General features: G+C 43.1%; 1 protein-coding gene across 1 annotated transcript; it reads right to left on the bottom strand.

The window, feature by feature from the left end:
• Positions 1-593: 593 nt before the first annotated feature.
• HGD (homogentisate 1,2-dioxygenase) lies at positions 594-20,015 on the bottom strand. Its single transcript, XM_075197468.1, has 14 exons — positions 19,908-20,015; positions 10,938-11,009; positions 10,444-10,532; positions 10,085-10,190; positions 9,809-9,859; positions 9,472-9,563; positions 8,700-8,734; positions 5,276-5,355; positions 5,081-5,180; positions 4,606-4,730; positions 3,430-3,534; positions 3,216-3,342; positions 2,546-2,727; positions 594-1,342 (listed from the first exon to the last, which is right to left on the bottom strand). Exons 1-14 carry the CDS (start codon positions 19,920-19,922, stop codon positions 1,202-1,204), a joined length of 1,320 nt encoding a protein of 439 aa, XP_075053569.1. The 5' UTR covers positions 19,923-20,015; the 3' UTR covers positions 594-1,201.
• Positions 20,016-20,700: the final 685 nt, after the last annotated feature.

Here is a 20,700-nt window from a genome sequence, read left to right as displayed (position 1 = left end):
CATTCTACCAGTAGGGGTCAGACTATGCACCCCCATGCATTTAGGTAGCGGTGCAGAAACAATATGTTTTGCACTTTCTCTGTGTGCTGATAAGCGCTCAGTATTTGAACCATTTTTGTGCAATTTTCATGTTTGTTTTGTAACTTGCTCCATTGCCTTTTAGATACTAAATAAATGCAGCATCATGAGTTTCCTAAATGTCGACACCTAAAGCATAAAAACTAGTGTCTGCCTGACGAGAGGTAGTACAATATCCAATGCAGACCCACAAATACAGTCCTAAATATATAAATATATATATATATATATATATATATATATATATATATATATATATATATATATATATATATATATATAGACACACACACACACATACACACTAGGCTTTTATATAGTATATATATATATAATGCTACTCTTATCGTAATACTGTTTAATGTTGACTGTAATTTCCAGTAATAGCCTCATTAAACTGGAATGTAAGTGACGCTGGGCTGACTGCTCACACACAGCTGCCACATGTAATAACAACAGCCTTGGTGTCCCCTCCCTGATTCATATAAGCCCTAAAAAGGTTAAACCAAGCAGTGTTTTAGGAGAAGAACAATCTTATTTATTGAAAAGTGTTGTAGATCGGACATTGATGTGATGTTTACACTGTTTCTTCCACGCACATTTCAGTCTCTGGTCCCACATTTGGTCCTGCAGAGTGTTTAGGCATGAACTTTTCATACAGAGAAGGGGGAGTGATAGGCTTGTGTCTCAGCGTGATCTGCTTCAGCCATTTCAACTCTGTTTTGTCCCCTTCAGTCCCCAAAATTAAGTTTATTTCATTTTGGAATATAATATAATATATAAGTTTAAGCAGACAGGTTATACAGTTGGAGCACGTGGGGGACATGAAACGGCCTCAGTGGTGGTTAGTCTTCTAGTGACCTGATTTTCACAGCAGTAAAAGGGAGATGGCCTTGCTGGAAATGGTTTAGTCTTTAATAATACAGATGTAGGGCGAGGTACACATATAATACAGCCTGATAGAGAGATGTGAGCTTGTGCTTATAGGGGGAGACTTGTAGGACATCTGTCTAAGATGAATTCCGCTGTCTTGTGTCCTCGCTGCTGTTATACAGGATTACTGACTATTGGGACATAATGGGGATCTAGTAACTGTCTGCAGACATGTTTGTGGGTCACACGGTCATTTCTTGCTGCGCTGGGCGGGGGTGAAGTGGCTGCGCAGGGTCTCCCAGCAGCGGTAATAATCTTTATCCAGCCGGTCGCAGGTCTTCAGTCCCCACCGTGTCACCGCCATACTCAGGGAAGACTCGAACATGAAAGCCTGGGGGAGAGATTACAAGTAAGTGAGCCCCGGCTCATCTAGCAGGGAATATATTGGCCCTGAGTGCTGATGTCACTGGCTCCTAGAAAATGGCTGCCCCCACTGTGTGTGTTTCAGGTTTGCAGTGTTTATTATTCCTGTTTTTTCACATGCAAAAATAATAGATTTTGTGTTAAATAAATGTGCCCTAAAGATGTAAAATGCAACATTTAAATCTAACTTAATTTTTCATAATGTGATGGGGAGGCGGGTGTTGGTATAGTGAGAAGGGTCACCCTCACCGCTGCTGTATGGGGTCACCCTGCTGCTGTATGGGGTCACCCTGCTGCTGTACGGGGTCACCCTCCCTGCTGCTGTACGGGGTCACCCTCACCGCTGCAGTATGGGGTCACCCAGTCCCACCCCTCCTGGGCACATGACCTGGCTCATCTGACATTGCTGGGAACAGATTCTACTTCCCCTGGACTAGGAGGGAGTTCAGAGCTCACGCCTGGTAAGTCAGACGGCTTAAAGGGGTCTCAAGCCATTTCCCCTCCTAAATCCACCCCTTGTCAGTGGAGGGTTGGGGGTGGGAGGTGCGACTTTAGGGGTATGAGCGGCAGATCAGCGCAGGAATTCCGGCTGTGCTAGTGCGGGCCGATTCCTCAGCTGATCGGCCGCTCAGGCTCACTGAGGAATCAGAATTCAGGGACTTTTTTGAGTTTTAACCGAAACTGACAGAAAAGCCCCCTGGGGTGTTTCTCTGGTATTTTCTGTACACATGAAAAACAATCCCTAATTATAAGGAATGAACTCCCCCCCCCTCCAGACTGTACATAATAGGGAATATTAGCAGCAACCTTGGATTTCTGGCACCTGTACAGAAGACCTCGGCCTACAGCCTCCTGCTTATAATGATCACATAACGCCTTGTGACTTGTAATATCCATATAATGTACAGTGTGGGTGCACTAACCCTTATTTATAACTAGGGCAGTTACTTTTTGGGAGACCTCCGATTGGCTGCGGGGGGCATGGAGATATAGATATATATATATATATATAATTTATACTGTATATAGATATTATGCTACATATCACTGTATATAGATATTACATTACATTGTATATAGATATAATGTAATATCTATATACAGTAATATAATGTAATATTACAGGCCGTGAGCTGTATATAGTTATTATATTACGAGCCCTCACACTTACCATGGTCCCATCGGCCACCCGCTCTGGGGTCAGCTTGGCCTGGCTCGCCTTCTCGAAGCAGCCACCGTCTGGCCCGTGGGGGGTCATAGCGCTGTGCAGACTCCCTCCGCCAGGCTGGAAACCCTCCTCTTTAGCCTCATAATGACCCTTAATCAGTCCCATAAATTCACTCATACAGTTCCCTGATGGAGAAGAGGAGACGCTGTAATGACACCAGGAATCGTCACGTAGCCGCACCATGAACACTACAAACTCCTTGTACAGGGGGGAAGTCTTATACAGGGATATTATAGTGAGTATCGGGGTCCCGTAACACGACAGAGACCCCTTCTGATATTCAGACGTCCTTGGAGGTGGTGGTTGCCAAGCTTGAACATTTTCTTTGAATAGTTTGAGACATAATTGAGAGTCAAACAAGAAGAACAGATAATAAGAGGCCACCGCAAAGCTGATTTACCAGTGATCAGAGCATGAAATCTGGCGCTGTGACACCTCCAGGCGAATGCTATTTGGGATTATGCCCTGTGCTATTAAGTGGAAATAACCCTCTGTTCAGCTGCTGCACGCGTTTCACCAGTATAACACCTGTGAGCACCAGGTCTTATGTATTTCCCTCTAGGATCTGAACTAAATGTTCCCCGGCCCGTACAGACCAGATTCAGTTACTTACGGTGGTAATAAGGGGGACGGAAAGTGTGATCGGCGACCCCCCATCGCGGGGGGAAGATGACAAAATCTGCAATGGCGACTCCAGGCCGCAGGGACTTCGCTGTTAGCACTGTGAAGATAGAGGGGTCCTAGAAACACAATGTTGTATAAGATGAGACTCATATGCCTGATAGTCCACTAAACACAAACATTTCAGGATCTAGCGCCAAACTTACAGCGTGATCGAAGGCCACGCAATTAATGACCATGAAGTTGTCGAGGTTATACTTGTAGGGGGCGTAGTTTCCGTGCCAGGCGACCACGTTAAAGGGTGAAAAATCCTGCAGAGAGAGTCATAAAATATTTACTATATGTATCATGTCGACAGAGTAGAAATATTTATATTACTAATAACGCTGCATCACACTAACTGTGACCTTTGTAGGAGACACAGGATATACTTTAATTTCTTTCATTACCTTTCTAAAGCACTGACTTGATGTAAATTTGCATCAATTAATAATAAAAAAAAAAATTATGTCTAAAATTGCTAACTGGCCCCTCTGCCCTGTTCTTGGTCAAATATTTTATCCCATAGCGGTGCCTGCTGAATATCAGGTAGGAGTTAGGCAGGGCTTCCTCAGAATTCATTTGTTTCTATGAATAGTTTATTATCCCCAGTTCCATTGTGTTTACACTTGAAACAAGGAGATACATCTAGTTTTGCTGCAGGGCTCCCCTACCTTACGTAGTATTGTCAGCCAGAGAAGGCAGCTCCCACCCATCAGAAAAACTTACATGACTGTTTTATTGTTTGTAGATGAGATATTTCATTTTTATTTATTAACTTATCAGAGATCTGTTGCCTGAACGCCCTGGATGTGTTAACATGGAGCTGGAGGAACAACAGATTGATAGTCTAAGATGTTGCAAATACTGTATAGGGTGAGGACGCACGTGTTTTAGCATCACTTTTCTGTGATGTATCATTATACATGCAGCACATGTTACACGTGTTATTCTATGGTGTTATATAAAGCCTTCTCTCCATGCTAAACATGACACGTGGAACAGAACTCGTAGGATTTTACCGGCCCGTCCACAAGTAACACAAATGAGGTCACAATGTTCCCTCTGTGAGTTTGGCATTTACTTCTAAGATATGGAAGTGGTACTGTGCCAGTAGGGATCGATGGTTAATAACTACACATAGGTAGTCAAGACGGTCCATGAAGACGTTTGGTAATTGAATACATTTCTCCATAGACAGTAAAACCAACAGTGATTTCTATTCCAGTCTATGAGAAGACAATTATATATGTCACTAAATGAAGAATTACGTGTTGATAGGAGATGCTGAAGACTAAATTAGATACAGGAGACTCAGAGACAGGAAAAATAAAGAGAATTACCTGCCAAGCGGAGAACAGCTTCCCCTGGTACTTGCTGATAACGGTGTAGCCACCGGCCACTGTCCTGTCTTCATACCAGGCCACGGGAGTAAGGAAATCTCTGGGATTTGCCAGACCATTGGCCCCTACGATAAACACAGACAGAGCCTGAATAAGACCCTCTAAGAATGGTTTTGGGGCCCAGTCTCTCCCCATGATTTATCAATAAAATCCACATAAAAACAGGTTAGAGTGATCTGGGCCCCTCAGTATATAAAAAGCAAGAATGGGTTACGATAATCTGGGCCCTTTGCTGCTACTGGGCCCTAGACAAGAACCTAGGTTGCCTAATAGAAGAACCGGTTCTAATGATGGGTGGATTGAATATAAGGGGAGTACTCTCAGTCCTATCCCCTCTTATATCCGCTCCTGATGTTATTTCACCCCACGGATTCTGCTTATCTCGGTCTGTGTCATGAAATTCCTGGTAACTCACCGATCGGCCCCAGGTCCGGAAGCTCAAAGTGGACTCCAAACACCTCTAGGACGTAACCTCTGGACTCGCCAAAGACCTCCACGCTGAACCTCATCCCTTGCTAGCAAACCAAGATCCAGGGAAGAGTTTAGTCTCACGTATTATGGGGTGAGATAGAGAAGAACTGTAAACATAATCTCAGCATCACTGAGTCACCTGAATAACGCAGATCTCATTCGGTTCCACTAGTATCTTCCCAAACTCGGTTAGGATGAAGAGCTTCCCCAACTGCGGGACTGTGGGAGAAACCAGTTATAACAATGATCAGTCCGGTGAACGTTCCTCTATAACATCAAACAGACCCGCTGCCTGCAATAGTGGTCCTACACTGCAGAGCGATACTGGAGGAAATCTCGTTCCTATCCCGATTTCCTCCACTATAAATATATCCTTTCATCTTACAGCGCTGACCTTTCAATTACCAAACAAATATTCTTCAAACCTCTAATATCCACCCAGTCTTCTAACCCCCGTCGCCTCTCTGCCCACCGGCACCTCCTGCCCCTTCCTCCCTCACTGCCCAGGATTTTACCACCTATTTCAAAGACAAAATTGACACCATTTGACAAGATATTTCCTCATGACAAGTTCCACTCTCTACCCATCTTCACCTACACTCCCCAATCCACCCTTAATTCATTCTCTCCAGTAACTGAAGATGAAGTCTCTGCTCTAATCTCATCATCTCACCCTACAACCTGTCCACTCGACCCTATTCCCTCCCAACTACTCCGCTCCCTCCTCCACTGCATGTCCACCTCTAACCCCTCTTCAACCTGTCTCTCTCCACTGGCACATTTCCATCCTCCTCATCTCATCTATTTTAAAGAAACCATCTCTCTTGATGCAGCCTCTCTCCAACTACCGCCCTATTTCTCTCCTCCCCTTTGCCTCCAGACTACTTGAGCGATTAGCGTACAAACGTCGGTCTCACTCTCTCTCCTCTCATTCCATTCTCAACTCTCTACAATCAGATTTCCGCCCCCAACAGTCCACTGAAACTGCTCTCACAAAAGTGACCAATGATCTAACTAATGCAAAGTCTAAGGGTCATTCTCTGGACCTCTCTGCTGCTTTTGATACTGTTGATCACCCTCTACTTATACACACCCTTCACTGATTGGCCTTCGTGACACAGTCCTTTCCTGGTTCACTTCCTACCTATCGAACTGCTCCTTTAGTGTTTCTACCTCTGGCACATCCTCCCCTCCACTCCCACTATCTGTTGGGGTCCCACAAGGCTCTGTTCTTGGCCCTTTACCTTTGTCATTATGCACCTCTTCTCTGGGGCACTAATTTGCTCTTTCGGCCTTTAGTACCACCTCTACGCTGATGACACCTAAACCTTTGTCTCTTCCCCTGACCTCTCTCCTTCTATACTATCTCGTGTAACCAACTGTATTTTCTGCTATCTCCACATGGATGTCCCAACGCTACCTAAAGCTCAACATGTACAAAACTGAGCTTATTATCTTCCCGCTGCCAGAGCCACCACCTACCCTCAAATCTCCCTCACTGTCAATAACACCACAATTCCCTCAATCGCCCAAGCCCACTGCCTCATCACACGTGACTCCGCCCTCTGCTTTATTCCTCACATCCAGACTCTCTCCCAGTCCTGTCGACTCCACCTTAAAAACATTGCCAGAATACGCCGTTTTCTTACTCAACATGCTACCAAAACTCTTATCCATTCTCTCATCATCTCCCGTCTTGACTATAGCAACCTCTTGCTATCTGGCATTCCTGACGCCCATATATCCACACTTCAGTCCATTCTAAATGCTGCTGCAACACTGATCTCCCTCTCTTACCGCTCCACATCTGCTGCACCACTCTGCAAATCCCTACACTGGCTCCCTGTGTCCTTCAGAATCAAATTCAGATTACTCACCCTTACCTACAAAGCTCTCAACAACACCCCTTCATACATCTCACATGTCATATCAAAATACTCTCCCTACCGCCCTCTTAGATCTACCTCTGACCTGCGCCTTGTCTCGTCTCTGGTAACCACCTCTCACTCCCACCTACAAGACTTCTCCCGTGCTGCTCCCCACTTATGGAATTCCCTACCACGCTCAATCAGACTTCCCCACAGCCTTCAAATCTTTAGACATTCTCTAAAAACCCATCTCTTATTTAAAGCTTACCTTATCCCTGATAACACTACTCACACTAACAGACCCTCACACCATCCCAATCTCCACTCTGAGCCACATTTGCTCCTCTTGTTTCAGCTGTGTCCTCTTCCACTTAGAGTGTAAGCTCTCTAATGAGCAGGGTCCTATATACCCTTTGTTTTCATGTCTGTATTTATTTTGTCTACCTGGTATGTTCTGTTTTATGTATGTCCTGTGTTCCCTACTGTACGGTGCTGCGGAGCACAGAGGCACCTTACAAATCTATGACAATAATAATAATATAACATTAGCTAATAAGTATATTCACACATAAGGGGAGATTCAGGGGCCATGTGCCATGCGGACATCACCGCGATGACCCACTGCTCACAGTGCCAGCCACTAAATTTTCTGATCCCCTCTAAGGGTGCGGTGTCTCCGTGGACGTTTTGGAGACACCTCGTGTTGAATTGAATCTCCCCATGAAGGAGGGGAGGGGGGGGTGGAATGTGGTGTTAATAAGAATAAATAAAAAAAATGATCTGTGCTTCTGTGTATGTGTCTGTCTATGTATCGCCTCCTGTCTATGTGGGTATAAGAAGTCTCCATGCAATTAATAATCATCAACATTTACTTATATAAAATTCCATGATCTGTATATAAGATAAAAGCACTTATATGAAATGCCTGTAATATCCTTATAATCTGCAGGAAGGGGTACATTATCACAAATATTATTTAGCTGTGTTCTGCCGTCCAATGAATACAGTACAACGTATCACAGTTATCTGCAGTTACCAGTATCACACACTAGAGGGTGATAGACTCACAAGTATCTGCAGTTACCAGTATCACACACTAGAGGGTGATAGACTCGCAGGTATCTGCAGTTACCAGTATCACACACTAGAGGGTGATAGACTCACAAGTATCTGCAGTTACCAGTACCACACACTAGAGGGTGATAGACTCATATAGTTGTGGTCTCTATATTAATCATTTATAATAACCTGGAACAGGGATAGTTACTCTCCTGTTGCAGTAACTGCTGTGACAACCTTCTACTACCATACACATCTATATTAGTGTAATATACACTACAGCAGTGTTTCTCAAACCCCACCCCTAACAGTGCTTCTCAAACCCCACCCCTAACAGTGCTTCTCAGACCCCACCCCTAACAGTGCATGTTTTTCAGATAACAAGGGAAATAATTATATCGCCTGTGGATCTGTGTCACGCCTGTGCGAACAGAAGGAGAAAAGGGAAAACATGCACTGTTAGGGGTACTGAGGACCAGGTTTAAGAAACAGTGATCTATAAATTAATAATAATATCACTTTAATCAATATTAGACCAAAAAAAATAGAATCAAGTAATTTACATTTTGCATCAAGAAAAAGTGCTATTATTAGATGAATTTCTTGTGTTTAAGATGATTATAAAGAGACACTCACCGATCATAAAATCCCCATCAGAGTTGTATAAGCATCTAGAAGATGGGAACAATGTGAGTGACAGCGATTCTATGTGACATGATGTAGACAGGAAGAACACAGAGAGGAGAGACGTCTTTATTGGTAACATGACAGAATGAAGTGCAGAGAGTAGAGTGCAGTCACTGGCAGATTAGAGAGTACAGTATAGTTATAGTGACAGATTAGAAAGTAGAGTGTAGTCATAGTGACAGATTAGAGAGTACAGTATAGTTATAGTGACAGATTAGAGAGTACAGTGTAGTCATAGTGACAGATTAGAGAGTACAGTATAGTTATAGTGACAGATTAGAGAGTAGAGTGTAGTCATAGTGACAGATTAGAGAGTACAGTATAGTTATAGTGACAGATTAGAGAGTACAGTGTAGTCATAGTGACAGATTAGAGAGTAGAGTGTAGTCATAGTGACAGATTAGAGAGTAGAGTGTAGTTATAGTGACACATTAGAGAGTACAGTATAGTTATAGTGACAGATTAGAGAGTAGAGTGTAGTCATAGTGACAGATTAGAGAGTAGAGTGTAGTCATAGTGACAGATTAGAGAGTAGAGTGTAGTCATAGTGACAGATTAGAGAGTACAGTGTAGTTATAGTGACAGATTAGAGAGTACAGTGTAGTCATAGTGACAGATTAGGGTGTAGATACAATAAGTATTACAGAACTGTAGTAGAACTATATAACATGACACATTGACCTGATGACCTCTCCCCCAGCAGCAGTGATATCACCTTTACCTGTCAGTCATGGAGATATTACAGGTGTAAATGTGGATGGCGATTCCATTGCGTGACTTGGGGTCCCCAGCTCCACAGAGCGTGTGCAGCCCCTAGGGAGACAAGACACTTCTAAAGTCATGTGTACGTCATGTATAATTTACCCTTCTTCAGGTTACTAGAAAACCCCATTTATACACTTTTTTAACCCCATATTGACTGCCGGTAATCTCTGGCTCTTCTGTTGTATAAAGATGGCATCACATTACATTTTGACAAATACTGATCTTGTAAAATACTCTAGAAATATATATAATTTAGGGAATAAATATATAATATGGGAACATGAGTCACTTACATCCACAAAGTCCTTCTTCTTTTCCGCTATTACAAATGGTTTCCACCTCAGCTGGGAAAGAACATAAACGAGTCATTAAATATCTGACCACTGAGATCAGGGCGGACAACTGATCAGTTATCTGGGTGCTACTTATAGATATCGGCCTAATGCCAACTTCATCCCACACTCGGGGAGATGGAGGATTCAACCCAGGTTCTGGGGCCAAGTCCATCGTCTTTGTGGTAACAAGTGTCTATGCTCCAGGACATGGTCCGTAATAAGGTGATAAATTACCTGATTGGGATCCGGTTCTATTTCGTCCCAGTTGTGCGTCAGGTTATTTTGACCGTAAGCCTCAAAAGGTTTGTGACGTACAGAAGGCAGAATGCGATACAGCCAGCTGGGGACATTAAATGACACAAGGTCACTGATGGTCACAAAAAAAGGGATGATTGTTCTACATGAGCTGGGCTTCTGGTCGGGTTAATGGTCCAACATGACAATGACCATTTGGCCTTTATTCGTCTTCCCAAACAGATAGTGGGAAAGGATGGTGAATTCGTCTTTGTCATCTCATTAGGAGGACACAGAACGCACAGTATGAGTAATAGAGGATTAGTAATAGGAGGATTTCCTGGCAGACTAGTAGGTACCTTCTCTTGTTGGCGCTTCTGGGACAGGTGAACGCGGATCCGGAGAGCTGCTCAGCGTAAAGACCATACGGACAAACCTGGGGATTATTCTGTATAACAGGGAATACAAAGTATTGTTGACTTGATGATGGCGCTGTCACTGGGAAATACAATAATATAAACCAGACTTATTTCATTATCCGATCTTTATCTGATATGTATCAAAGAATAGCGGTCAGGAAGCAATGGATAATTTTCTCTTTATAAACCTGATGCAGAACATTTATTCACGGGATTGTATCTTACATAAAGCCTCTATACACCTCTATGTCGGTGTGTTTGGACATACCTGTCCTTCAGCCTCTATACACCTCTATGTCAGTGTGTTTGGACATACCTGTCCTTCAGCCTCTATACACCTCTATGACCTACCTGTCCTTCAGCCTCTATACACCTCTATGTCGGTGTGTTTGGACATACCTGTCCTTCAGCCTCTATACACCTCTGTGACCTACCTGTCCTTCAGGTAAGGCGCCTGGACAGCGAGAATCCTCGGAGGAAAACTCATTACCAAACCCGGACATGTACTGTAAGACAAAGAGAAAGGGTTAGAGATACAGCACCCAGTGCCAGAGGTAAGTTCCCTTCTTGTAATTAGGGTTTGCGGGTCAGACATTTGGGTGAGGGAGGGGGGTTAGTTTTGGCAAGTTCATAAGTGAAGAAGCCTTGGACGTACGTCAATCCCAGCTGAGCACTGTGATACACGTCCTACATCTGGGAATAACGTGATGTTATGGGATATATTGAATTTAATACACAAGTGACGATCTATGTAACATAGAAATTAGATTTGGTGTCACATGACTCGTGCTCCATGTTGGAATGTTCACCTATCAGGAAGGTATAACACACCTGGATCTGTAGACTGCCTTATACACAGCAACTTGTTTCATTTCAAACCGTATAAGAAACAAAGACATCTCAGAGTTCTATATAAAAGCGTCAGACTGAGGTCTTATGTGGGGGCACAGAACTTGGTGACATCTAATATCCTTATACATGTAACGCCACTTAGGACAAGTACTGTTAGTGGATTGTGCCCAATAGACTAGGAGTACCGCCCATTAGTACTAGGAGCACCACCCATTAGTACTAGGAGTACCGTGCATTAGTACTAGGAGTACCACCCATTAGTACTAGGAGTACCGCCCATTAGTACTAGGAGTACCGTGCATTAGTACTAGGAGTACCGCCCATCAGTACTAGGAGCACCACCCATTAGTGCTAGGAGCACCACCCATTAGTACTAGGAGTACCGTCCATTAGTACTAGGAGTACCGCCCATTAGTACTAGGAGCACCACCCATTAGTACTAGGAGTACCGTCCATTAGTACTAGGAGTACCGCCCATCAGTACTAGGAGCACCACCCATTAGTACTAGGAGTACCACTCATTAGTACTAGGAGTACCACTCATTAGTACTAGGAGCACCACCCATTAGTACTAGGAGTACCGCCCATTAGTACTAGGTGTACCACTCATTAGTACTAGGAGTACCGCCCATTAGTACTAGGAGCACCACCCATTAGTACTAGGAGTACCGTCCATTAGTACTAGGAGTACCACCCATTAGTACTAGGAGTACCGTCCATTAGTACTAGGAGTACTTTTATGTCTATGGCTGTATTCTGAGCTGTATCTTATGTGTCACTATAAATCCAGCGTATAGAGACAGAGACCCTAGGTGTGATCTCCCCTCACCCACCACACCAAGCGCAGATGTGAGCTACGCTCAGCTCACATAATACTGACGTTTATATCTCTGATCGTGGTTCAGGGCACCCGCACATTGCTGCTAACTGTAATGACACCTGATCCGGTTGGACATAATAGGGGGTTATTGATTGGCGCTGTGTACACTGACAGTTCCCAGCGGGATTGGAGACACTCACTGCCAGACAAAGCTGCTGAGTCACAATGTGTCAGATTCTGGCTGCATCTGGTACTCATTACATCTGGGAGGGGGAGATGGTAACAATCTGGGGGAGGGGGGAGGTAAGATCTGACGAGGGGGAATAGGAGAAGACTGATCAATGTTTATCTATGTAGCACTTTACAGCTGGGGACAAACACAGTAATAAAACAATACTGGGTAAAGCTGCACCAACATACATCTCACTTGTCTCAAAATATATATCCCAATTCGACACCTCTGTTCTGCACAAGATCTGTGTCTCTCATCCACCCATTCCCGGGTTACAGGACTTTTTTTGAGCTGCACCCACTTTGTGGAATTCTCTCCCTCGCAAAACAAGACTTTGCTGTGGCTGCACGGTGGCTCAGTGGTTAGCACTTCTGCCTCACAGCGCTGGGGTCATGAGTTTGATTCCTGACCATGGCCTTATCTGTGTGGAGTTTGTATGTTCTCCCCGTGTTTGCGTGGGTTTCCTCCGGGTGTATTTATTTCCTCCCACACTCCAAAAACATACTGGTAGGTTAATTGGCTGCCATCATATTAACCCTAGTCTGTCTGTCTGTGTGTATGTTAGGGAACATCATCATAACTCACATCAGTCCCTGCCCCATTGGAGCTTACAGTCTAAATTCCCTAACACACACAGACAGACAGAGCAGGGTCAATTTGTTAGCAGCCAATTAACCTACCAGTATGTTTTTGGAGTGTGGGAGGAAACCGGAGCACCCGGAGGAAACCCACGCAAACACCAGCAGTGTAGGCAGATATCTGTACAGTGTACAGAGTCACCCTCTGTTCAGCAGATGGTTATGAGAGATGAAGGTCACAGATCTGAAGGTAAGTCGTATAGGTGTGTACACAGGAATCTGCATGATCACTGGGACCTTCAGTCGTTGGTGAAATTGTTACAGAAACAGCATCTGATGTAAGAATACATAGGTGTGTGCCCAGATTAAATGTTCCTAACATGGGATGGGACCTCTAGAGGGAAGACGGCAACGACAGGTTCAGTTATTAAAGTCTGGCCCCTCTAATATAATGTATCCCGGTACATCCAGCTATATCTGCAGAGCACTGGGTTCTGGAGCTACGTGATACTGAGGAAACCTGAAGAGAGCTCAGTGTCTGTATCTTACCCCATCTGAAGCCAACATTGACTATTCCTGGAATCAGGAGTATTGGGGATGTGGGGAGGTCTCTCTGGTATCATCTGTACTCTCCCAAACTCCGAACCAGAACTCCAGAGGGCCAAAGACAGACTAACGGCCTCTCATTATCCCCCTCTCCCAAACCCTGTTCCAGGAACGTTTATCAAGTTGTATAAACCTCATCCTACATAGAGGATGTACCCCCTGCCCGGTACAACTTCTGTACACTGGGTGCAATTCTTGTACTCTGAGCTTCATACATTAATATATATTGAGCAGCAGTAATATTCCTAATGCAATAATATTAGATGCACCTAATCAGCAGCAACAATTTCTTTGCAACTGTATTTACATATCAGCAATAAATCCCCCTATATTAAGACCACATTTCTGCTGTAGTAAATTGTGTGTATATATATATATATGACAAATATTCTCTGTACAGCGCTGCCTAATACGACGGCGCTATATAGTCTATAGTAATAGTCTATAGTAATATAATGCTCTCTAATCCCAGCTGTGACGGGTGTAATTATTGGAATCCTTTGTATCTGGTGAGATTTGATGTTTCTTCCTCACCGAGAGCTGTGAAATATTTATCTCGTCCTTCCACTAACACCCCGGTATCTGGGACAGGTGACATTTGGAGGCCGCAGGACATAGAGATGAGCCTCAGACGGCACCGGGAGATCCGACAGAACCGCAGCTGAAATCATCAATAATTTATAAATGTCAGGGCGCCCTCCAGTGCTCCCCCCCCTGCTGTTTGCTGACTGTTGGGTAATTAATATGCCAGTTAATCCTGTTTGTATTTACAGGGAGGATGTAGAATTAACCCTAGCAGTAGACAATTGGGAAATACTGTACAGGGGATTACTGACTCCGCGGCTCGGTTCTGTGTTCTGGATGAGTCCAGATAACAGGTCGCATTAGTTCCTGCCTTACATTGGAAGCAATTTGCCTAAGAACACAGCCATGAATAAAGAATGGTCCCAATACATCCTCCAAGAGCAACTTCTCCCAACCATCCAAGAACAGTTTGGTGACAAACAATGCCTTTTCCAGCATGATGGAGCACCGTGCCATAAGGTAAAACTAAGTGGCTCGGTGATCAAACGATTTAAATTTTGGGTCCATGGCCAGGAAACTCCCCAGACCTTAATCCCAATCCTTAAGAGTTGGTTGGACAAACAAAAACCCACAAATTCTGACACACTCCAAGCAGTGATTAGAAAAGAATGGGCGGCCATCAGTCAGTATGTGGCCCAGAAGTTGATTGACAGCTGCCAGGGCGAATTGCAGGTCTTCAAAAAAAAGAAGGGTCAACACTACAAATATTGACTCTTTGCATAAACTTAATGTAATTGTCAATAAAAGCCTTTGACACTTATGAAATGCTTGTAATGTTATTTCAGTTACACCATAGCAACATCTGGCAAAAAGGTCTAAAAACATTAAAGCAGAAAACTTTGTGAAAACCAATACTTGTGTCATTGTCAGAACTTTTGGCCATGGCGGCAGATAGATCTAATGTAGAATTATTATAAAATTACACTTTCTGTTTACGTGATTTATGCGATGTTTGTATCCACAGTATTTATAACCATGACCTCTAAAGCTTATATTGTACCTACAGCGTCGGACTGGCCCACCGGGATACCGGAAAAATCACCGGTGGGCCCCGCTGCCTTATGGCCAGACCCCCTTTTAAAAGTGGGCGGAGCTGCCCCTGGGGACCTATTGTCCGCGCTAGGGAGCCCGCTGTTCTCCCCGGCGTCCCAGCTGCGATCATGTGACCCGCCTCCTCCTGTCAGCTGATTGCCTGAAGCAGCGGGAGCATCAAGGAGCAGAGTGGCTGCTAAAATCAACATATGGGTAAGTAGCTTTCAGCCACTTGTTTATATTTTTATTTTTAGTTTATATGTATATATATATGAATAGGGCGTCACTATTGTAGGCATAATATGAATTGGGGGACACTACATCGTGGCATTTGTGAATTTTTGGTACTGCTGTGTGGGATATCACTTTGGGGCACTACTGTGTGACATAGGGGGGCTGACTATACTAAACTATAGGGAGGGGGCTGCACAGAGAACACTATAGGGTGGGGGTGATGGGACCTTTAATTTAATGCTGAGGTGTTTTGGGCCTATAATTGAGTGTGGGGAGGAGGGCTATCTATTAAATGTGAATATTATTTAATTCTGGGAATGGTTGTGGGAAATGGATGTATTAAATGTAAATGCTATTAATTTATTGCTGGGGCAGTTTGGAGGGATGGTATCAGGTTTATTTAATAAATGGGAATACTATTCATTTAATGTTGGGGCTGGAGGAAGGCCTAAGTATTAATTGTGGGTCCTATTTATTTAATGCCGGGGCTGGTTGGAATTTTCAAAATGTACCATTATTTTTTCAAAATAGGGCCCTCAACATTCCAGGATCCAGACAAGCCGCAACTAAAGAAACCAGCAGCCACAGGTGGTAAAAGTGCCAACAACAGGTAGGACAGTCTGTCAAATGTTCTGAGTCTAGTGCAGGCTTGGCTAACCTGTGGCACTCCAGATGTTGTGAAACTACAAGTCCCAGCATATCTGTCGGGCAATAAGCTGCTATATATTGGCAAAGCATGCTGGGGCCTGTAGTTTCACGACACCTGGATGGAACGTACGCTAAGAGCAGGTCATGGGGAGACTGTGAATGTTGTATAAATCTTATATTACACGTATGTATGACCTAGATTAGATGAATAACTAACCCCCTAAACTGCTGTCTAATCTATCCGGTGTATCCTATTATTTCTGGAATGATGTCATCGGTGACATCACTGGAGAACTGATCGGCGCCCTTACAAGGCATAAAAGACTTTGGGGGGATTCAATTTCCTGCAATGTTCCGCAAAGTGGCTTCCGCGCGGTCGCAGGGTGGCTCCGCAGCTATGTATCTCCATAGAGGAGCGCAGGAAGATCAGCAATGATCAGGTATCACAGTACATCGCCACGATGGCCGATGCCAACTCGAGGGAAATTGAAATTGAATTCTGCCATTCCCGTTAGTAGAGTTCAGCGCCAGTGATTACGCGGAGCCGATTCAATGAGCCGCGAGGTTCCGCAGCTACCACGTGGCTCAGTAATGGAGATTTTGCACATTTCTGTTTGCATCCTATAATCATCACCTAAATCTGCATTGCAAAGACTCCTCTCCAGAAAATATCAAATTATAAAGGCCTGAAAATAACAAATTAATGGTAGAATTGCTCCTAAGAAGCAGAAAAGGAATTTTATTGTGCGATTGGAGAGGGGAGATTTCCAAGGACAATCGTGGGAACGTAGGGACCGTGGCAGCTCCGCATTTCCGGAAACATTTGCTCTGCTTCAAACACGTTGCTGCTAATAATGAGGTGTGAGAAGACTGTAACTACACAAATAAATGTATAAGTGGGGTCTGCGGCCATCTGATATAAAGATGGAGGAAGGGGCTGAGCAGTCACTGAGGATATAGAAATGTACAGACACAAAGTGCAGGAAAATGATGGAATTGTTACTTCCAGAGACATTTAATGTGCTTTAATCCCGTCACATAGAACATGGAGCATCCCCCTTCTGCAGAACCCTCTGCAGCGGCCCAGGATGGGGTTAATCACCCAGCTGGAATCTGTTTGGAGCATCTGTGTCTGCACAGCTGGGCAGATGTGAGATCGGAGGCTGTAATTGGCTGAAGGGATAACGCCCCCTCCCCAACGCCCACCGACACTGGGCCCATCCAAAGTACATCCAGAGAAAGCAAACGTCAAAGGTCATGTATGGTCCCAACACGTATAGATCATATTATCCTGCACTCGTCTACACGGAGGCACTTAGCCTTATTGATCTGGATCTCTGGTCCCCAATACGGGGAAGGTGTTGCCATATAAAATTATATATATATACACACACACACACACACACAAGAGGACGGGCAACATAACAAAGCAATGTATTCTCTCCCAATAAAAGTAATTGCAACATTCCATTGTATTTAAAGTAGAACTATCTGTCTCCCCCAGCAACGGAAACAAAAAAAAACCTTGATATGTCATAGGGTGACTGCACTGTCATTTAGTTTCTTAAGTTTCTGATTACCCTGAAAATAATTCAACCTGTGCTCACTGGACACTGTCATATTTCTTTGAAAGTCTTTCCCACATCACTGATCACGGAGTTGGATCAATTGATCATGTGACCTATTAACAGGACAGTCAGAGATCACACAATGGCTGGGGCTGGGATCATTATCACTCTCCCACGTATGATGAGGGGGCAAGTTTATGAAGTTACAGGTTTGAAAATGTGGAGATGTTGCCTACAGCAACCAATCAGATTCTAGTTATCATTCATTTACTACATTCTACAAAGTGACAGCTAGAATCTGATTGGTTGCTATAAGCATAAGAGCCAAGGAAAAGAGAGTATATGTAGGGGCACTGCGGGGTATTAAATTAAAATAACTTAATTTTATTAGTATGCATTAAAAGGTATTTAGTACAACTTGCGAAAATATAAAACCAGTACTAAGTGAAAATGCAGATTTTAACTGCAATATCGCTGTGTTCTCATTGCCATGATACAAAGTTTTTGTTGGAATAATATTATTATTTATGTATTTGTATTTTAATTATTCTGCTGATTAGAGTACAACTTGTTGACTCACTGGCCAATAATATTAAAGTATACTAGTGCCTAATAGCACATATGTATAGTAAGAAAATCAATGTGGATGGTGTAGAGGTATCACTGTCTAGGAGGTCAAGGCAGTGATGAAGCTGAAACTATGTCAATTGATATTCTATATCTTATATTATTGGGACATATCGATACCAATCCTATGACTAATGAGTCTAAACCAAAGTATAGTGATGCCAGATTGCTAGTTGTAATAATATCCTGTAGAGGATCCTAGACAGTGATACTGCTACACCATCCACATTGATTTTCTTACTATACATATGTGCTATTAGGCACTAGTATACTTTAATATTATTGGCCAGTGAGTCAACAAGTTGTACTCTAATCAGCAGAATAATTAAAATACAAATACATAAATAATAATATTATTCCAACAAAAACTTTGTATTATGGCAATGAGAACACAGCGATATTGCAGTTAAAATCTGCATTTTTATCTTTCACTTAGTACTGGTTTTATATTTTCGCAAGTTGTACTAAATACCTTTTAATGCATACTAATAAAATTAAGTTATTTTAATTTAATACCCCGCAGTGCCCCTACATATACTCTCTTTTCCTTGGCTCTTATTCTAATATACAAGTATAAGGGAGCACCCTCCAGCTATAATGTTATAAGAAACAATCTGGAATAAGGATATTGGGGTTAAGTACTAATTATATTATTACCTCATTTAGTGCGATCATCCTTACCTCTATTACCTGGTTGCTATAAGCAACATCTCCACTTTTTCAAACCTGCACCTTGATAAATTTACCCCCAGGTATTTTACAAGGAATTTTAGAAGACGTGTTTTTATTCTGAGAGCCTAGTTTCACTATAAATTTGCCCTAAAATGATATATTCATGATTGTTCTATAGTAAAAATACAAACAGCCCCGTGTGACTGAGATATTAATAACAATGAGGATTAACAGCAAAAATAACGAAGTTTGGTGAAAAATAAAAATTATTTACGAAGTAGAAAAATAAATGTTCAGTAATTGAGTGTAACTTGTAATAAATGGATGAAATCTGGATTATATCACAGGATGTCCTGTCATGAGACTAGCACAAGAAAGCACTCATAGGTGGTTGGATTATATCACAGGATGTCCTGTCATGAGACTAGCACAAGAAAGCACTCATAGGTGGTTGGATTATATCACAGGATGTCCTGTCATGAGACTAGCACAAGAAAGCACTCATAGGTGGTTGGATTATATCACAGGATGTCCTGTCATGAGACTAGCACAAGAAGGCACTCATAGGTGGTTGGATTAGCAGCACAAACACCGCTCTTCAGTTACTTTGCAAGAATATGTTTCAATTTTAAACTATAGAACATTCCGCCTACAGATTTGTACTTAAGAGCTGCCATGAGAATTGCTTTAATAACAATCTTCTTCTTAAAGTCCCTGTAAATACATTACCTGCTGTCTGTTTTAGATAATCATTTATTTACCCTGATTTATGTAATAATTTACAAGCAGTTACCAAGACTCCAGACGCCAGCTCAGAGAAACATCCAAAATGTTTAAAACAAGTGATACAACTATATATTTTCTATATGCAACTCCAAAGCGGACTGGCACATTCTGCACGAAGGTTATACTCCATACCGCTCTATAATACTACACTGTACAGGGCTCACCTTAAGTTCTGCCATCTCCGCCGAGTGTCCTGGACGAGCTGCCACTGACCTGGGACGAGCTGTAACTGCTCGAGCTCCTCTGCTAAACACACAACACTTTGCAGAGATATAACCAGTTGCTCCATATGGGTTTAATCAAACACAGAGCACTGGCCTCTTGCATAATGCTGAGGAGGGGGGGCTGCCTGCTCGGGTCAGTGCTACCAATACTGTATAATATATAAAGCTATTATCTGCATGTTCAGTCATTTAATCTGTATTTTAAGGTTGATGATCATATTAACATTTCTCCGGTATTTGTAAATAATCTAAACCACACACACACCCTGGGAGTGATTTCATAGCAGCTGGTTTGGGATAAGAGTCATCCTCGTTTAGTACAGTGTATACTAACATGGAGAGCAGTCCCTAAACCAAACACAGAGCATTGCACTGGCTGCATTAGTTCTCAGAATACATTACATGTGCAGAGACCCCAAGACCATCCTTTCTATCCGCTACAATGGGTGGAAATGATGCCAACATGAGTTATGTAAAAGGCTGTCAGTATAGTCAGGATGTCAGTCACTCTCTGCCTGCAGAAAGTGTCACTATCCCAGGGGGTCTGTAGTACGGACTGTGGAACAGAGACGGCCTAATGCCCCCTTAGTGTCCTGAGTTAAGACCTGAAAATGGTGGTTGCAGAGCAGACATCTCACTTTCAGAATCGCTGCAGATCACAGGGTCCAATGTGTGCGAAATACGATCTACACTAATGGAAAACAGATCACAGTTGTGCTATATCTTGCACTAT

This window comes from Mixophyes fleayi, chromosome 2 (genome assembly GCF_038048845.1).
Source record: "Mixophyes fleayi isolate aMixFle1 chromosome 2, aMixFle1.hap1, whole genome shotgun sequence".
Lineage (NCBI taxonomy): Eukaryota > Metazoa > Chordata > Amphibia > Anura > Limnodynastidae > Mixophyes > Mixophyes fleayi.
Note: the sequence above shows the minus strand (reverse complement) of the source record. Positions and strands in the feature narration are given on the sequence as shown.

Excerpts from the sequence above, each read along its gene's own strand:
- HGD (XM_075197468.1), bottom strand. Across the intron at positions 5,181-5,275 it reads ATGAGATCTGCGTTATTCAG|CAAGGGATGAGGTTCAGCGT; the intron begins GTGACTCAGTGA and ends TTGGTTTGCTAG. Across the intron at positions 3,343-3,429 it reads GCGTGGCCTTCGATCACGCT|GACCCCTCTATCTTCACAGT; the intron begins GTAAGTTTGGCG and ends TTGTGTTTCTAG.